This window comes from Chelonia mydas, chromosome 3 (assembly GCF_015237465.2).
Source record: "Chelonia mydas isolate rCheMyd1 chromosome 3, rCheMyd1.pri.v2, whole genome shotgun sequence".
NCBI lineage: Eukaryota > Metazoa > Chordata > Testudines > Cheloniidae > Chelonia > Chelonia mydas.
The window spans coordinates 7,173,738-7,191,492 of NC_057851.1; the positions used below are offsets into that span (position 1 = coordinate 7,173,738).

The following is a 17,755-nucleotide window of genomic DNA, read 5'->3' on the forward strand; positions in this document are numbered from 1 at the left end:
AAATGCCTTTACATTTTGAGCACATTTTAATGGTATTTTTTCTCTAACTTGTCTGTTACAGAATGGTAAATAACACTGAAGACCCCTGCGAGGCTTTCTGACTTGCCCTCCTCATGTAAAGTATGCTCAGAACCTTTCCAGTAGTGTAAGTACAACAACAAGAAGTCACTCCAGGAAAGTTCAAAAGTTGACGTTTCTGTAATTCAATGTAAAGAGAACAGAGGAATGGTCACAGCTGTGGTCAGGAGACAAATGCTTGTAATTTTTAAGTTTTACACTTAAAATGTATACTGACATAGCTATGTCAGTTGGGGGTGTGAAAAAACCATATCCTTGGCTAACATAGCTAGGCCAATAAAAACCCCAGTATTAACGCAACTTTTCCAACAGAAGAGTGCTTCTGTTGGCATAGCTAATGTCATTCAGGGAGGAGGTGTTCCTACACTGCCAGAAAAGCTCCGTCTGTCAATATAAGCTGCATCTACACTAGGGGGCTTTGCCAGCATAGCTATGCCCACATAGGCTCTGTAGTGTAGACATGGCCTTAGAAACTTCGAGGTGAATGATAGAGCATTACCATTTAAGACTGGAAATCTTCTCGTGTCTCCCGGACCTAATGGTTAAACATCAATGCTCTCAAGGAGGTTTAACATCCTTACTGTGAGTTAGTAGAAAGGGTTACAGGTGCCATATGGGTGGTGATATATAAGAAGAACAAAAAGCCTAAGGCAGTGTCCATTAGAGTGAAAATAATTGGTTGCACCAGTTTAAGTTGGAATATCTCCTCTATTTTTGTCTTGTTGTCTTAGGGTTTGTAAAGATAATTGTAAAAGCAATATAAATGCCTGTATCCTTATGCTGCTCTATATCTTTGTTTTGTTTTCGTTTAACTCAAGCTGAAAAGCTTTGGGTGTGAATTCAAAACACCTCAGAATTCAGGTGTCTTTAAATCTGGGCTTTAAGTTAAGCCTTCTAGTTTATATGCTTATGTATGATTTTCACCATAACAACCTCCCACTCCCAGCTGCACACGGTAAGTGAGCCACCGGATTTAGAGTTTAGGAAATGTACCAGATTGCCTGACACTGGAAAGTAAACTCCTCTGTTCTCAGAACAGGTAGCAAGAAGCAGGACTGCAAGCATTTTCTGTGAATGTGCTCCATTCTCTGCTGGAAGAACCACCTCTAAGACTCAGATCTGTCTGTATAATACCAATGCCACAAATATCTACGCTGAGGCTCATGGCAAGGGTAACAGTTGAGATGGTTTTTGTGCTGTGGCCACCTGTCGACTAAACCACCAACATGTTTCAAAAAGGCCCCTGGAGAGAACTCTGAGACTTTTAGTTGCTTCTGAATTTGAACCAGTAATTTAGAAGTGAAAGGCTTCTTATTACATTACCGGTCTCTTCAGCCACGCCCATCTTCTCTTACAATAGCTGGAAATATTTCAGATTTATTTCAGTATTGAATAGAGACACCATTTAAAAATTTTAAAGATTTAATTCACAGCAGGAAAGAAACGTGGAGGTAATGCCCACGCTGCCCTCTACTCCCTTGGTTATACCTGTGTGTTACAGGCTGCAGAATGGCTGGTGAACTTAGGGTAGGTCTACGCTGCAATTGAAAACCTGTGACTGGCCTGTGCCAGCTGACTCGGGCTTGTTGAGGCTGTTTAATTACAGTATGGATGTTCAGGCTTGGACTGCAGCCCAGGCTCTAGGACTCTGCAGGGTAGGAAGGTCCCAAGCCTGAACATCTACACTGCAATTAAACAGCCTCTTAGCCTGAGCCCCTCTGAGCCCAAGTCAGCTGGCATGGACCAGGTTTTTAACTGCAGTGTAGACATACCCTGAGCGATCACCTGAGCTGTGTATAGGCACAAGGACAGCCCAGCCTGTCAGTCTTAACTCTGAATCAGACTCTTAACACAACTTTAATGCCTGGTTTGTAGATCTATACAGTGGGGTGAATTATCTACTTACCTCACAGTGCATGTTGTGATGGAATGTGGCCATAAGTATTAATATTAATTGCATGTTTTGCTCTGTATCCCAAAATGTGGTGATTATATGCTTGATGTCTGATGGGATCGGACAGTTTGAACACCCTCACTCTCAGGGGAGGCATGGTCTCCAGGCCAGTGATTACAAGCCATTGAGACTAATGGGTCTAACTACCCATACAATGGAGCAGGCCTCAGGGGTGCATTCTCCTGGATAAGCCTTGACAGATGCTCCTGCTGACTGGAAAAAAAACAGGTTGAATCTGGGTCAAAGAGAACCAGGTTTAAGGCTTGTCTACAAATGGAGTTATTCAGGAATAACAATGTCTCCATGTGCTGACAAGCCCGGAGACAAACCTCTCACAGAACAACAGGGCATGCTGTGAGTGGTGACCAATGTGGGTCACAGAAAGATCTGGGCTTGCTAGAAGAATGTAAGCTGCTTCTGAAGAGGAAAGCTTGTCTAACTCAGGCCTGGTCTACACTACAGACTTTTGTTGGTATAGTAATGTTGTTTAGGGTTGTGATTTTTTTTTTAACAATATTTTTATACAGGCAAAAAATCTAGTGTAGACACAATTATGTCAGCAAAAAAGTGCTTTTGCCAGTATAGTTTTTGTTTGGGTTACTGATATAAACTATGCTGGCAAAAGCACACCCTTCTGTAATAAGCGGTGTCTACAGTAGCAGGGTTTCCTGCTATATCGGCAAACTCCTTCTAGTGTAGACAAGGCCTTACCTTGCAGTGAAGGGTAAGATTACATGAGTCTAAATATGTATGTAGGTTGTTTGTTTTAAAATCCTTTATTTCTTGGATGCTTTGTTCCAAGTACTGAGTAAAAATACTTGGTTTTAAGAACACCAGTAGTCAGTATCACTGGTCACAGGTTCTGTGGAATTGCAAATGGCTGAAACCCAGTCAGACCTGCAGGGTGATAAGCAGTTGATATATACCAGGCAGTGTTTACTCTGGTCCTGGTCTTAAAATGTCACATCCCTGCTCCACCACAGACTTCCTGTATAACCCTGGGCAAGTCTATCCTTTGTCCCATTTCCCCATCTGTAAAATGGAGAAAATAGCACTTCCCTCGCACACGGGGTGCTCTGAAGATAGATACATCAAAGGTTCTGAGGTGCATGCTAAAAAGGACAGTGTGGCCACAGCTACTCAGGCTGGCCGCCTGAGTACATAACCAGGAGGTCAGGCAGGATTATGCTTTGGCAACTAGCCCAAGCCGCCTCCCATGCCACTGCAGCCACACTCCTATTTTTAGAGCACTAGCTCGAGCAGAGCTAATGCATGTCTGTCTACGTGCACTTGGAAGTACACTCCCAGCTGCTGTGTAGAGATACCCTGAGTGCTTTTCAGCACTGCATTAAGTGATATAAAGAAAAGGAGGACTTGTGGCATCTTAGAGACTAACAAATTTATTTGAGCATAAGCTTTCGTGAGCTACAGCTCACTTTATCGGATGAATTCAGTGGAAAATACAGTCTCCCCACTGTATTTTCCACTGAATGCATCCGATGAAGTGAGCTGTAGCTCACGAAAGCTTAAGCTCAATTAAATTTGTTAGTCTCTAAGGTGCCACAAGTCCTCCTTTTCTTTTTGCGAATACAGACTAACACGGCTGCTACTCTGAAACCTGTCATTAAGTGATATGGCTCACATCTATCATCTGTTGTCTTGGCCTCTCCCCATCGGGAGAAGTCTATGCAGTAGAGTGTCTTGTTTTGGTAGGATTTTTTTTTCAATGTACATGTTGCTCTGTATTTTTGTTAGAGAAGGCAAGGTCGCATAAATGCACCTTGCACTTGGAGTGGAAGGTGGTAAGGTTTGTGACGGTCCTTAGTTCCTGGGGGAATTCATTCATAGTCCTTCCCTGTGTTTAGTAGTCCTCCTATCAGGCACAACAAAGAAATAGTGGAGTCTGCCCTGGAGCCAGCAGCTTTAATTCCTACCACACTGCTCTGAGGTAGCAATGATAGTAGCTCTGATTTTACAGATGGAGAACTTGAGGAGCAGAGAGATTAAAGCCTGGGCTACACCTAAAGCATGGGTCGACCTAGCTATATCTCTCGGGTGTGAAAACCCCGAGAGATGTAGTTAAACACACCTAAGCTCTGGTATAGACATGACTAGGTCAATAGAAAAATTCTTGAGGATTTTACAGTGACGTAAAAAACCCCTTTCATTGCTGTAGCAAGTTTCTATGCTATAGCAGCGTAGCTGCAGCTCTGCCACCATCGCACTCGTAAACATACCCTATGTCTCTATCTCAGACCGCAGATAGAGTAGGTGTCGGAGCTGTAGTAGAACTCAGGAATTCCAGGCTCCTAATCCTGTGCTCAGTCAGAGGTAAACATTTTTGTAAGACTTTGATTATGAAAATAATCAGCTTTTATATAGTGTTTTTTATCTGTATGGCAGATCTCAAAGTGATTTACAAAGGTGGGCAAACATTATTATCCTCACTTTACAGAGGGGAAACCGCCGCAGGGCTTAAATCACTTGCCCAAGGTGACACGGGAGTGTCAATGGTAAAACCAGGACTAGAGCTCGGGTCTGCTTAATACCAACCAGCCGCTATCCACTGGACCGCAATTGATCAGCTGTAGAGAATTCCAAAGACTAAATGGAACAATAGTTTACAGAGAGAACCAGAATGTGGGGCTGTTTTGTTTTTTGGTTTTAAAGCTAGTTCAGAGACCAGAGGACATCCTAGAGGAGTGATGTGCTGATAGTTGATATTCCACTCTCAGCCTATGTTCTCTGAGTGAGTATTTGATTACACTGGATTTATTTTCAGAAGTTTCAGACTGCTCTTATTAACTGTCACCATTTTGATCGAAAGCATATGGCAGTGTTCTGCATTCATAAGACAGTGTTTTGCATTCATAAACACAATCAGCAATGCTTAAACTTGGTAGATCAGTTAAAGTCTGATTTCACTGCTTGGAAGTCTTAGGTTTTATTTCCTTAGGACTAGAGCAGTCATTAGAAGTGTTGCATTTATGTTTGTGGATCAGGATGAATGGGAGTGGAATCCTCTTTGAAAATCAGAACTAAGGGATGCAACTGTAAAAGCTATCTTACATGTAGGGATGGCTCTGTATTTACTGACATGATGAGCACTTTTAAGGCCTGATTTTTCTTTTTTACACTGGTAAAACTCCATTGAAGTAGCTGGAGATAGTATTGCTTTACATAAGTGTTAAGGAGAGGAGACTCATATCCTTAGTTCTTAATTGCAACCCAGCATTTGTAGCGCTGACTGTAGCTTCAAAAGTGGCATTACTGAGGCCTTGTCTCAACTACCGCGGTAAGTCGACCTAAGTTACACTACTTCAGTTACGTGAATAACGTAACTGAAGACGACATAGCTTAGGTTGACTTAATGCAGTGTCTATACCGTGCTGTGTCGATGGGAGACGGTCTCCTGCTGACTTACTCTTCTTGGGGAGCTGGAGAATCTGAGTCAATGGGAGAGCCCTCTGCCATCAACTTAGTGGGTCTTCACCAGACCCACTACATTCTCACCGCTGTGAGATCACAGCAGTGCTGATCTACCAGTCAATGTAGACATGGCCTTAATATAGCACAAAGGATTCTGGGGCATAATATCAGAGAGACAGCTGCCTGCTGCGCATAGTTGAGACAAAAATGGCATACACTTGTGAAGTGGCAACTGAGTGAGCAGAAACTCGATAGTTTTCGAAGAACAGTCTAGAACTGGCATATTAATAGTTCTAGTTCTAATGCCCCTTACAATGTTGTGTCCTGTGTGTGGCAACTTAACTTATTCCTTAGTCCTCTCTTACCTAGTGGTGGATGGGAAACAACCTTGAAGTCTCTGTCTCTTGGAGCTGGTAGCAGTGGGCACTACCAAACTAAGGGGAGCTAGTTACACTATTCACCGTATGTTCTATGCTGGCTGTTGTATGGAGTGGAGTTTAAAGGGAGCTGTCTTGCTTGAGCTCTCTGCAGGGATGAGCTGCACTGGTAAACCAGGAAAGATGAAAGGCAGAAAAGGGAGGGGAGAAAATGAAGTGACCATGAGATGGTCAAGTTCAGGATCCTGACACAAGGAAGAAAGGAAAGCAGCAGAATACGGACTCTGGACTTCAGAAAAGCAGACTTTGACTCCCTCAGGGAACTGATGGGCAAGATCCCCTGGGAGAATAACATGAGGGGGAAAGGAGTCCAGGAGAGCTGGCTGTATTTTAAAGAATCCTTATTAAGGTTACAGGGACAAACCATCCTGATGTGTAGAAAGAATAGTAAATATGGCAGGCGACCAGCTTGGCTTAACAGTGAAATCCTTGCTGATCTTGAACACAAAAAAGAAGCTTACAAGAAGTGGAAGATTGGACAAATGACCAGGGAAGAGTATAAAAATATTGCTTGGGGATGCAGGAGTGAAATCAGGAAGGCCAAATCACACCTGGAGGTGCAGCTAGCAAGAGAGGTTAAGAGTAACAAGAAGGGTTTCTTCAGGTATGTTAGCAACAAGAAGAAAATCAAGGATAGTGTGGGCCCCTTACTGAATGAGGGAGGCAAGCTAGTGACAGAGGATGTGGAAAAAGCTAATGTACTCAATGCTTTTTTTGCCTCTGTCTTCACAAAAAAGGTCAGCTCCCAGACTACTGCACTGGGCAGCACAGCATGGGGAGGAGGTGACCAGCCCTCTGTGGAGAAGGAAGTGGTTTGGGACTATTTAGAAAAGCTGGACATGCACAAGTCCATGGGGCCGGATGCGTTGCATCCGAGAGTGCTAAAGGAGTTGGCGAATGTGATTGCAGAGCCATTGGCCATTATCTTTGAAAACTCATGGAGATCGAGGGAAGTCCCGGAGGACTGGAAAAAGGCTAATGTAGTGCCCATCTTTAAAAAAGGGAAGGAGGAGGATCCTGGGAACTACAGGCCAGTCAGCCTCATCTCAGTCCCTGGAAAAATCATGGAGCAGGTCCTCAAGGAATCAATTCTGAAGCACTTAGAGGAGAGGAAAGTGATCAGGAACAGTCAGCATGGATTCACCAAGGGCAAGTCATGCCTGACTAATCTAATTGCCTTCTATGACGAGATAACTGGTTCTGTGGACGAAGGGAAAGCAGTGGACGGGTTGTTCCTTGACTTTAGCAAAGCTTTTGACACGGTCTCCCACAGTATTCTTGTCAGCAAGTTAAAGAAGTATGGGCTGGATGAATGGACTATAAGGTGGATAGAAAGCTGGCTGGATTGTCAGGCTCAACGGGTAGTGATCAATGGCTCCATGTCTAGTTGGCAGCCGGTATCAAGTGGAGTGCCCCAAGGGTCGGTCCTGGGGCCGGTTTTGTTCAATATCTTCATAAATGATCTGGAGGATGGTGTGGATTGCACCCTCAGCAAGTTTGCAGATGACACTAAACTGGGAGGAGAGGTAGATACGCTGGAGGGTAGGGATAGGATACAGAGGGACCTAGACAAATTGAAGGATTGGGCCAAAAGAAATCTGATGAGGTTCAACAAGGACAAGTGCAGAGTCCTGCACTTAGGACGGAAGAATCCAATGCACTGCTATAGACTGGGGACCGAATGGCTCGGCAGCAGTTCTGCAGAAAAGGACGTAGGGGTTACAGTGGATGAGAAGCTGGATGAGTCAGTGTGCCCTTCTTGCCAAGAAGGCCAATGGCATTTTGGGCAGTATAAGTAGGGGCATTGCCAGCAGATCGAGGGACATGATCGTTCCCCTCTATTCGACACTGGTGAGGCCTCATCTGGAGTACTGTGTCCAGTTTTGGCCTCACACTACAAGAAGGATGTGGAAAAATTGGAAAGAGTCCAGCGGAGGGTGTTGTACCAATAAAATAAAAAACAGCAGGATCTTATTAAAGGCGAAAAGGCAAAATACCACATTTATTGTGGATACAGAAAGAATAATAGTAAGCAGTTAGTTATAGCTATAACATTCCATTAAATCTCATATTTATTCACACATTCATTCATACACACACACACACACACACACACACACAGGTTCTGCAAGGTTGTTATCCTAGTTACCAGCCTTAGAGTTGCTCATGCCAAGCCACTGGCCAGGTGGCCTGGACATGAGGAAGGAGCAGGGCCTTGTCAGATGCTCATCTGATACTCCTGGAAGTTGGTTTGTAGAATCAGACCCCAAAGTTCTCACTTTCTAGAGTCCATTTTTATAGGAATTTCTTCCTATGCCAGTCTATGGGAATTGCTTCATCACGCTGTTGCTGAATCAATCAGCAGATGGCACATTCCTGACGGCTCCGTGCTGCTAGACGTTAACTTGTTCTTTGGTTCTCCCATTCTTGAGGCTGTTGGGTGGATTCCAGTCTGCCCTCCGGGGGTCCTCTGGTTATTTCCACTTGACGCCTTCTTCAGCCGATGGACACTGGATTCTTAGGCTGGCACCTCCCTGATCATTCAGTTATTATCCACACCAAGTATCCATCCACATACATCCTCTATCTCTATTTTAATCACAATTGTTAATACAACAAAAGGGTGGGGAGTCTCTGGGTGCTGTTTCTGTTGTTACAGAGTATTGCTTTGAGTCTCTCTCTCTGTGAATTGCTTTGAGAACAGACTCTGTCTTAGAATGTACTAACGCAATTAGCAGCTTGCAGGTTTCACACAGAGAGGGAGAGAAACAGTACCAAAAACCAAGAGACTTCTTAATTAGTAATATCCTGGAATTTAAACTCTGGGGAATCAAACTCATTTGTGATTTTAATACAGAACTTCTTTAATATGATCCAACAAAAATATTAGGGGACTGGAACACATGAGTTATGAGGAGAGGCTGAGGGAACTGGGGATGTTTAGTCTACAGAAGAGAAGAATGAGGGGGGATTTGATAGCTGCTTTCAACTACCTGAAAGGGGGTTCCAAAGAGGATGGTTCTAGACTCTCAGTGGTAGCAGATGACAGAACAAGGAGTAATGGTCTCAAGTTGCAGTGGGGGAGGTTTAGGTTGGATATTAGGAAAAACTTTTTCACTAGGAGGGTGGTGAAGCACTGGAATGAGTTACCTAGGGAGGTGGTGGAATCTCCTTCCTTAGAAGTTTTTAAGGTCAGGCTTGACAAAGCCCTGGCTGGGATGATTTAATTGGGGATTGGTCCTGCTTTGAGCAGGGGGTTGGAGTAGATGACCTCCTGAGGTCCCTTCCAACCCTGATATTCTATGAGACTAGAGGGTTGAAGCCTCTTCTTGATGACTGGGGGCATATATAAAAATGTCTTAGGAGAAAAACATTTTATATAGTATAAGCTGGGTATAAGGTACAACATGTATATATGGAGAGGCTAAAACATTGACAACCTGGATGGCTGAAGGCAGAATAGACTTTCGCGTCAAAGAGAGTGGTTGAAATCCAGCCTGAATTGGTTATGACATTAAATCATCAGCTCAGCCAGTTAGCTTGTGTGAAATTAGTTGTTTGGTCTCAGTCAAACCAGACAAATAAACTGCATAAAAAGCCCCACCACAACTGGTAGAAAGTGATACTCTTGCTGGTGGTCTCAGCAGAGGGGCCATTCGATTCAAGGGAGACTTAACTGCATGTTATGGGGGCAGTGTGAGGGAAGCTTGCACAGCTGCTGTGTGCAGTGTACCTGTTTTGTGACTAGAGAAATACAGTCTTCAAGGCTGTACGGTCAGCATTTCTCATCACCACAAAATTCACAAACACAGAATAAAAACTCTGATTAAGAAGTTTGTCAGCAACAAACTGCAAGCAACGCTGTGTTGATTTAAACCTCTCTCTAGTTACCGTTTATCTAGCTTCGTGCCGGATAGACATTATCCAGAGAATACTGTTACCATTTTTATGGTTGAAAGGGTCATAACTCACTGTTAAATGTAATTTTAAAGAGGGAAGGCAAATCGTATGTTAAAGTCAAGGGAGAAGGTCATATTTAGCGGCACCCAAAAAACAGTAATCTGTTGCAAATGATCTTTTTATAAAAAAATTAGGAGTGTAGATGACATGCTTAATGGGATGAAGAATAATGCTATTACGTGCGACAGCAGTTTATACTGTACATTGCAGATGTGCATCTGAACACGTCTGCATCTGGCAGGTCACAATTGACATGAGTTTATTAGAATTGTGATTCAAAAATCATCCAAGGTTAGGATCTGGTTCTCAACATTTTGACTTCAGCCCATGTCTAGATGTCTACACATCATATCAAATGTTTGTAGTGCTTTGCATCAAAAAGCACAGCCATTTCTGCAGTCTCATGAGTCTTGCAGAGCTTGTGGGCTAGAGCAATGCATTTTAATGGAGATTTCCAGACCCAGAGGACCTGCGGAAAGAATTGTCTTCGGTGATGGTCAGTGTACATCGCATCCATGTACAGCATGCAGGATAGAGAAACATGACCACTTGTGGCCATTAAGGAGCCCAAAACTTTTCTCAAAAATAGGGATATTAGCCCTGATTCCCATTTGAATAATTAAATTCCATTAGACGTATCTGTGACCAGGGTCCAAGCGCGGCCACACTGAGATTGCTCAATCAGGGCAAACTGCAAAGAATGGGGCAGACAATCCCCAAAACTGGTGGTTATTCTAATACTTAAATTCACCAAGCCAGCAACAAAACAGCTTCTACAATACCTTACTGGTTACCCAGAAACCCAGTTCCCTTAAAGCACCCCAGCCTTGGGCTTCCACCCAGACAGCCAAGTCAAATATGAGGAGGAGGATTACTGAAAATCTTGTTCTTTATATAAAAAGTTCTACCAATCCCAAAGGATCAGACACATTACCCACCAGGTCAATTATTTCATATCTTACGCAAATACACGCTTACAGCCAATTCTTATTAACTAAACTAAAATTTATTTAAAAAGAAAAGGGAGAGAGTATTGGTTAAAAGATCATTATACATACAGATACGAATAAAGTTCTTCGGTCAGTTTCATAGTAGAGATAAGCTTCTGAGTTGCAAAAAGTTCTTTCAAAATTAGTTCCATAGGTTATAGTCCAATGTCCAATATCAGAGTGACCCAGACTGGACCTGGGGACCTCAGTCTTGTGACTCAAACTTCTCCTGACGAAGCTGTTGCAGATCTGAGATACAGGAGTTCTTTTTATAGTTCACTGGCAGCCTCTTGATAGCATGCAGTCCTTGGATGGAGCATTGTGGCTTTGAAGTAGAATCACCTATTTTCTTTATACACAGGTAATTAGTTGCATTCATCAGTGTACAGTAATTATCCATTAAGCAGTTCATAGTTTACTACAAACTTCAGAGAGAAATATAGACTGATATTATTACACCCAAGCTTCATCTAAATGTTATTACCTTTTGATTTCTGAATAATAGAGATAGCAACAGACAGGAACCGTCTGTTGACAGGGTTAACATCTAGCAAGATATAAACAAACACAATTACTATTACCCCATATTCTCTAACAATTCAGGTTTGCATTTCAAAGCTGTAGTTTATCTAACATGAAATGGCTCTAAATACCATTCACATACTTTTCTAATATGTCTCTAAAGGTTGAATTTAGGTCGTTTAACCTGCTAGTTGCTTAACCCTTTCTGGCTCAATGTCACAGTATCATGCAATTTCAAAAGGACATGAAGTTCTTATTCTGTTGCTGCCCTACACTTGTTTTTTAGGGTTGCTCTGAGCTGTTAAACATCTGCTGCATTCTGCCATTTAGAACTTCAGTGGTGGATAGAGATATTCCTCTGTCCACGTGGGCAAAGTCCTGCTCTTTGGTGGGGCACATTCATGAAGAACATAAGAATGGCCGTACTGGGTCAGACCAATGGTCCATCTAGCCCAGTATCCTGTCTTCCGTCCATGGCCAATGCCAGGTGCTTCAGAGGGAATGAACAGAACAGATAATCATCAAGTGATCCATCCCCTGTTCTCCATTCCTAGCTTCTGGCAAACAGAGGCTAGGGACTCTTCAGAGCATGGTTTTGCATCCCTGCCCATCCTGGCTAATAGCCATTGATGGACCTATCCTCCATGAAGTTATCTGGTTCTTTTTTGAACCCTGTTATAGTCTTGGCCTTCACATCATCCTCTGGCAAAGAGTTCCACTGTGTGTTGTGTGAAGAAATACTGCCTTTTGTTTGTTTTAAACCTGCTGCCTATTAATTTCATTTGGTGACCCCTAGTTCTTGTGTTATAAGGAGGAGTAAATAACACTTCCTTAAATACCTTCTCCACACCAGTCATGATTTTATAGACCTCTATCATATCCCCCCTTAGTCGTCTCTTTTCCAAGCTGAAAAGTCAGTCTTATTATTCTCTCCTCATATGGAAATTGTTCCATATGCCTAATCATTTTTGTTGCCCGTTTCTGTATCTTTTCAAATTCCAATCTATCATTTTTGAGATGGGGCAACCACACCTGCATGCAGTATTCAAGAAGTGGGGGTACCATGGGTTTAGATAGAGGCAATATGATATTTTCTGTCTTATTAGCTATCCCTTTCTTAACGATTCCCAACATTCTGTTCGCTTTTTTGACTGTCGCTGCACATTGAGTGGATGTTTTCAGAGAACTAGCCACAATGACTCCAACATCTTTCTTGAGTGGTAACAGCTAATTTAGACTCCATCATTATATATGTAGAGTTGGGATTATGTTTTCCAATGTACATTATTTTGCATTTATCAGCATTTAATTTCATCTGCCGTTTTCTTGCCCAGTCACCCAGTTTTGTGAAGTCTCTTTGTAACTCTCCACAGATTGCTTTGGACTTAACTATCTTGCGTAGTTTTGTATCATCCGCAAATTTTGCCACCTTGCTGTTTACCCCCTTTTCCAGATCATTTATGAATATATTGAACAGTTCTGGTCACAGTACAGACCCCGGGGGGACACCACTATATACCTCTCTCCATTCGGAAAACTGACCATTTATTCCTAGCCTTTGTTTCCTATCTTTTAACCAGTTATTGATCCATGAGAGGACCTTCCCTCTTATCCATGACAGCTTACTTTGCTTAAGAGGTTTTGGTGAGGGACGCTGTCAAAGGCCTTCTGAAAATCTAAGTACGCTATGTGCACTAGATCCCCTTTGCCCACAAGCCTGTTGACCCCCTCCAAGAATTCTAATAGATTGGTGAGGCATGATTTCCCTTTAGAAAAACTATGTTGACTCTTCCCCAATAAATTGTGTTAATCTAAGTGTCTGATAATTCTTTTCTTTACTATAGTTTCAACCAATTTGCCTGGTACTGAAGTTAGACTTACCGGCCTGTAATTGCCGGGATCGCCTCTGGACCCATTTTAAAAATCAGTGTTGTATTAGCTATCCTCCAGTCATCTGGTACAGAAGCTGATTTAAATGATAAGTTACATACCATAGTTAGTAGTTTTATAATTTTACATTTGAATTCCTTCAGAACTCTCAGGTGAATCCTATCTGGTCTTGGTGACTTATTACTGTTAAATTAACCTGTTTGTTCCAAAACCTCCTCTAATGACTCCTCAACCTGGGACAGTTCCTCACATTTGTCACCTAAAATGAATGGCTCAGATTGGGGAATCTCCCTCACATCCTCAGCCATGAAGACCAGTGCAAAGAATTCATTTAGTTTCTCCGCAACGGCCTTATCGTCCTTGAGTGCTCTTTTAGCATCTCAATTGTCCAGTGACCGCACTGGTTGTCTAGCAGGCATCCTGCTTCTCATTTATCTTACTTTTTGAGTCTTTGGCTAGCTGTTCTTCAAAATGTTTTTGTGCCTTTCTAATTGTATTTTTACATTTCACTTGCCAGTGTTTATGCGCCTTTATATTTTCCTCAATAGGATTTCACTTCCACTTTTTAAATAATATCTTTTTTCCTCTAATTGCTTTTTACTTTATTGTTCAGACATGGTGGTACTTTTTTGTCGTCTTAGCATGTTTAACTTGGGGTATACATTTAAGTTGAGCCCCTATTATGTTGTCTTTAAAAAGTTTCCATACAGCTTGCAGGGATTTCACTTTTGGCACTGTACCTTTCAATTTCTGTTTACCTAACTTTCTCATTTTTGTGTATTCCCCCTTTCTGAAATTAAATGCTCCCATGGTGGGCTGCTTTGGTGTTTCCCCACAATAGGAATGTTAAATTTAATTAAGTTATGGTCACTATTACCAAACAATTCAGCTATATTCACCTCTTGGACCAGATCCTGTTCTCCACTTAGGACTAAGTCAAGAATTGCCTCTCCTCTTGTGAGTTCCAGAACTAGCTGTTCCAAGAAGTAGTCATTTAAGCTGTCAAGAAACTTTATCTCTGCATCCTGTCCTGAGGTGACATGTACCAAGTCAATATGGGGATAGTTGAAATTCCCCATTATTGTTGAGTTTTTTATTTTTATAGCCGCTCTAATCTCCCTGAGCATTTCACCGTCACTAGCAGCATTCTGGTCAGGTGGTTGGTAGCATATCCCAATTGCTATATTCTTATTATGCAAGTATGGAATTACTATCCATAGAGATTCTCTGGTACAGTTTGGATCATTTAAGATTTTTACTTCATTTGACTCTTTCACAGATCGTGCCCCTCCCCCACCAGCATGACCTGTTCTGTCTTTTCGATATAGTTTGTACCCTGGTATTACTGTGTCCCATTGATTATCCTCATTTAATACGAGGCTCTCTAGTTCACCCATCTTATTATTTAGACTTTTAGCGTTTGTATGTAAGCACTTAAGTCACTTTTAGCTGTCTGCCATTACATGATGTAATTCAATGGGGCTCTTTTTCATTTGACTGTTTCATCAGATACTACCCATATTTTATCATCTTCCATCCTCTTTTGTTCCTAGGATATAGAGAATCTCCATTAATAGATCCTCCCCTAAGGGGTGTCAGTGTCCAAACCACATGCTCCTCTGTACCTGTCTGCTTTCCCCCAGCCCTTAATTTAAAAATTGCTCTGCAACCTTTTTAAGTTTGTGCCAGTAGTCCAGTTCTATTTTGGTTTAGGTGGAGCCCATCCTTCCTGTATAGGCTCACTCTTTCCCAAAAGGTTCCCCAGTTCCTAATAAATCTAAACCCCTCCTCCTCACAATATCATCTCATCCATGCATTGAGACCCTGCAGCTCTTCAGGGGCAGGGAAATGTTATGTTTAGACTTGCAGTTTCATCTATTGGGGCATGGAAGTGGGGGCTGTTGTATTGATTTAGATGGAATATATGGGCCAAAGGCATTAACATAACCCTGTCACTGTCCAACATTAAACAGTGTTAAATGAGATCCAGGGCTTGGTATATAGAGACCTCAGCCTGCATAACACTCTGGCAAACACACCATTAAAAATCCTCTTAACCTTTTATTAAAGGTACAGAAAAGATAAAACAGTTAAGCACGTGAAATGTAAAGTATTAAATAAAGCTTTCATTTTACCAACATCCCTTGTTTCCTTTCCCTTCAGCTGGAGAGACTTTTTAAAAGCAACAACCCCCTCCACCCCTCACCCCACCCTGGTTGATTGACAGTCTACTAGATGGTATCAAAGATGATTGTAACTGTCCTTGTGGGGAAAATAGATGTCCAGTCTTAGAAGGAAAAGTCTGCTTGTCTAGAAGTCTTAAGTGGTATTAAGAATGGTAATAACTCATCCCAGATGATATTTGGGATCTAGTAGGGGTGGTGATGTCATTTTGATCTCTGTCTCTGGCCCATTCTGGCCAGGACATTTCTTAGGAACAGGATGATGTCAGGCCCAGAGTCCCAGGAAACAGTAAGGGTGGCAGCCATGATGGTGAAGCTTGCTCTAGTAGCCTCTGTTCTTTCAGTCTCTTTTTTCCTCTCCATACTGTCCCTACCAAATCTCTTTTAAGGACCCAAAAAGGGAATGATGGGTGAAATAGCCCATCCCCTCATTATCTTGCCTGCCAATTAGGCCTAATATCTGACATGCCAATTTTGGTTCATTAACTTTCAGCTTCATCTCTCCTGTTTTTAACAAGCATAACAAACAATCCTTGAATCATATTAACTTGGCCTTTTTTCCCCCCGATTCATTTAGTTATTACATCTGTTTTGTATTTTTCCCCATCCACGTTTGTTGTTACAGATTATATAACATCTTATAAACGTTGACATACTCCTTACAGCTGAGCTCACAATTCAGGTATATTTGTAGGCCAAATTGTCACAACAGGACAGGGTTACCTGGATCTGGCCAGGCATTCCACCTCCTCAGTCAGCAGAGGCTAGAGTCCCAGCTGCCTGGCAGTGTGCTTCCCTCAGGAGAAGTTAATTCTGGGGGGGCCCACACTCAGTCTACTGGTCCCTCGAGGAGGTTTCCAACCTGTAAAGGGGAAGAATTTAAAACTACAGAGAAGGTTAAGACCCACAGGTTTGGGAAGGAAGGCAGAGAGGGTATAGAGAGCAGCCATCCCACCAACACAGCCCGAATTCATGGCGTGGCTTTGGCAGGACTGGGCCTGAGAGAACGATGCTGCAGAGGTGGCCCTTCTTCCTTCTGCACTTTTCTGGTTGGGGTAAGGTAAGAATGGCCATACTGGGTCAGATCAAAGGTCCATCTAGTCCAATGTCCTGTCTTCTGACAGCGGCTGGTGCCAGATGCTTCAAAGGGAATGAACAGAACAGGGCTATTCATAAAGTAATCCATCCCCTGTTGTCCAGTCCCAGCTTCTGGCAGTGAGAAGCCTAGGTGCACCTAGACCAGGCGTTCTCAAACTTCAGTGCACCGCAACCCCCTTCTGACAACAACAATTACTACACAACCCCTGGAGGGGGGACTGAAACCTAAGCCTGCCCGAGCCCCGCTGCCCCAGGTGGACTAAAGCTGAAGCCCAAGGGATTCAGCCCCAAGCCAGGGCCCTGTAACCTGAGCCCCACCACCCAGGGCGGAAGCCCTTGGTCTTTGGTTTCAGACCCTGAGCAGCGTGGCTCGGGCTTCGGCCCCAGCATGTCTAACTCCAGCCTTGGTGACCCCATTAAAATGTAGTCCCAAGCCACTTTGGGGTCACGACCCACAGTTAGAGTAGCACTGACCTAGAGCATGGCCTTTGTCCCAGACCATCTTGGCTAATAGCCAAGGCTAATTGGATCTACCCTCTACGAATTTATCTAATTCTTTTTTGAACCCAGTTATATTTTTGGCCTTCACAACATTCCCTGGCAACGAGTTCCACAGTTCACTATGGATTGTATGAAGATGTACTTTCTTATGTTTGTTATACCAATAAAATAAAAACCAGTAGGATCTTAAAGGGGAAAAGACAAAATGCCACATTTATTGTGAATACAGGAAGAATCATAGTAAGCAGTTAGTTATAGCTATAACGTTCCATTCAATTTCATATTTATTCACACATTCATTCATACACACCCACACAGGTTCTGTAAGGTTGTTATCATAGTTACCAGCCTTAGAGTTGCTCATGCCAAGCCATTGGCCAGGTGGCCTGAACATGAGGAGGGAGCAGGGCCTTGTCAGATGCGCATCTGACGCTCCTGGAAGTTGGTTGCAGAATCAGACCCCAAAGTGCTCACTTTCTAGAGTCCCTTTTTATAGGAATTTCTTCCTATGCCAGTCTATGGGAATTGCTTCATCATGCTGTTGCTGAATCAATCAGCAGGTGGCACATTCCTGACGGCTCCGTGCTGCCAGATGTTATCTTGTTCTTTGGTTCTCCCATCTTGCGGCTGTTGGGTGGATTCCAGTCTGCCCTCCGGAGGTCCTCTGGTTATTTCCACTTGACGCCTTCTTCAACCGATGGACACTGGATTCTT

At 42.9% G+C, this 17,755-nt stretch overlaps 1 protein-coding gene across 19 annotated transcripts in view; it reads left to right on the forward strand.

The window, feature by feature from the left end:
* Window positions 1-17,755, forward strand: part of HMBOX1 (homeobox containing 1) — a 159,619-nt gene that overhangs the window by 60,272 nt on the left and 81,592 nt on the right. For all 19 annotated transcript variants that reach the window (XR_006289293.1, XR_006289294.1, XR_006289292.1 and 16 more), the window contains one exon: window positions 62-145. Coding sequence is in view for 15 of the 19 variants with exons in the window: in XM_037893843.2 (XP_037749771.1) it covers window positions 123-145 (23 nt within the window). In the remaining 4 variants the exon portion in view is untranslated. The remainder of the gene's footprint in view (window positions 1-61; window positions 146-17,755) is intronic.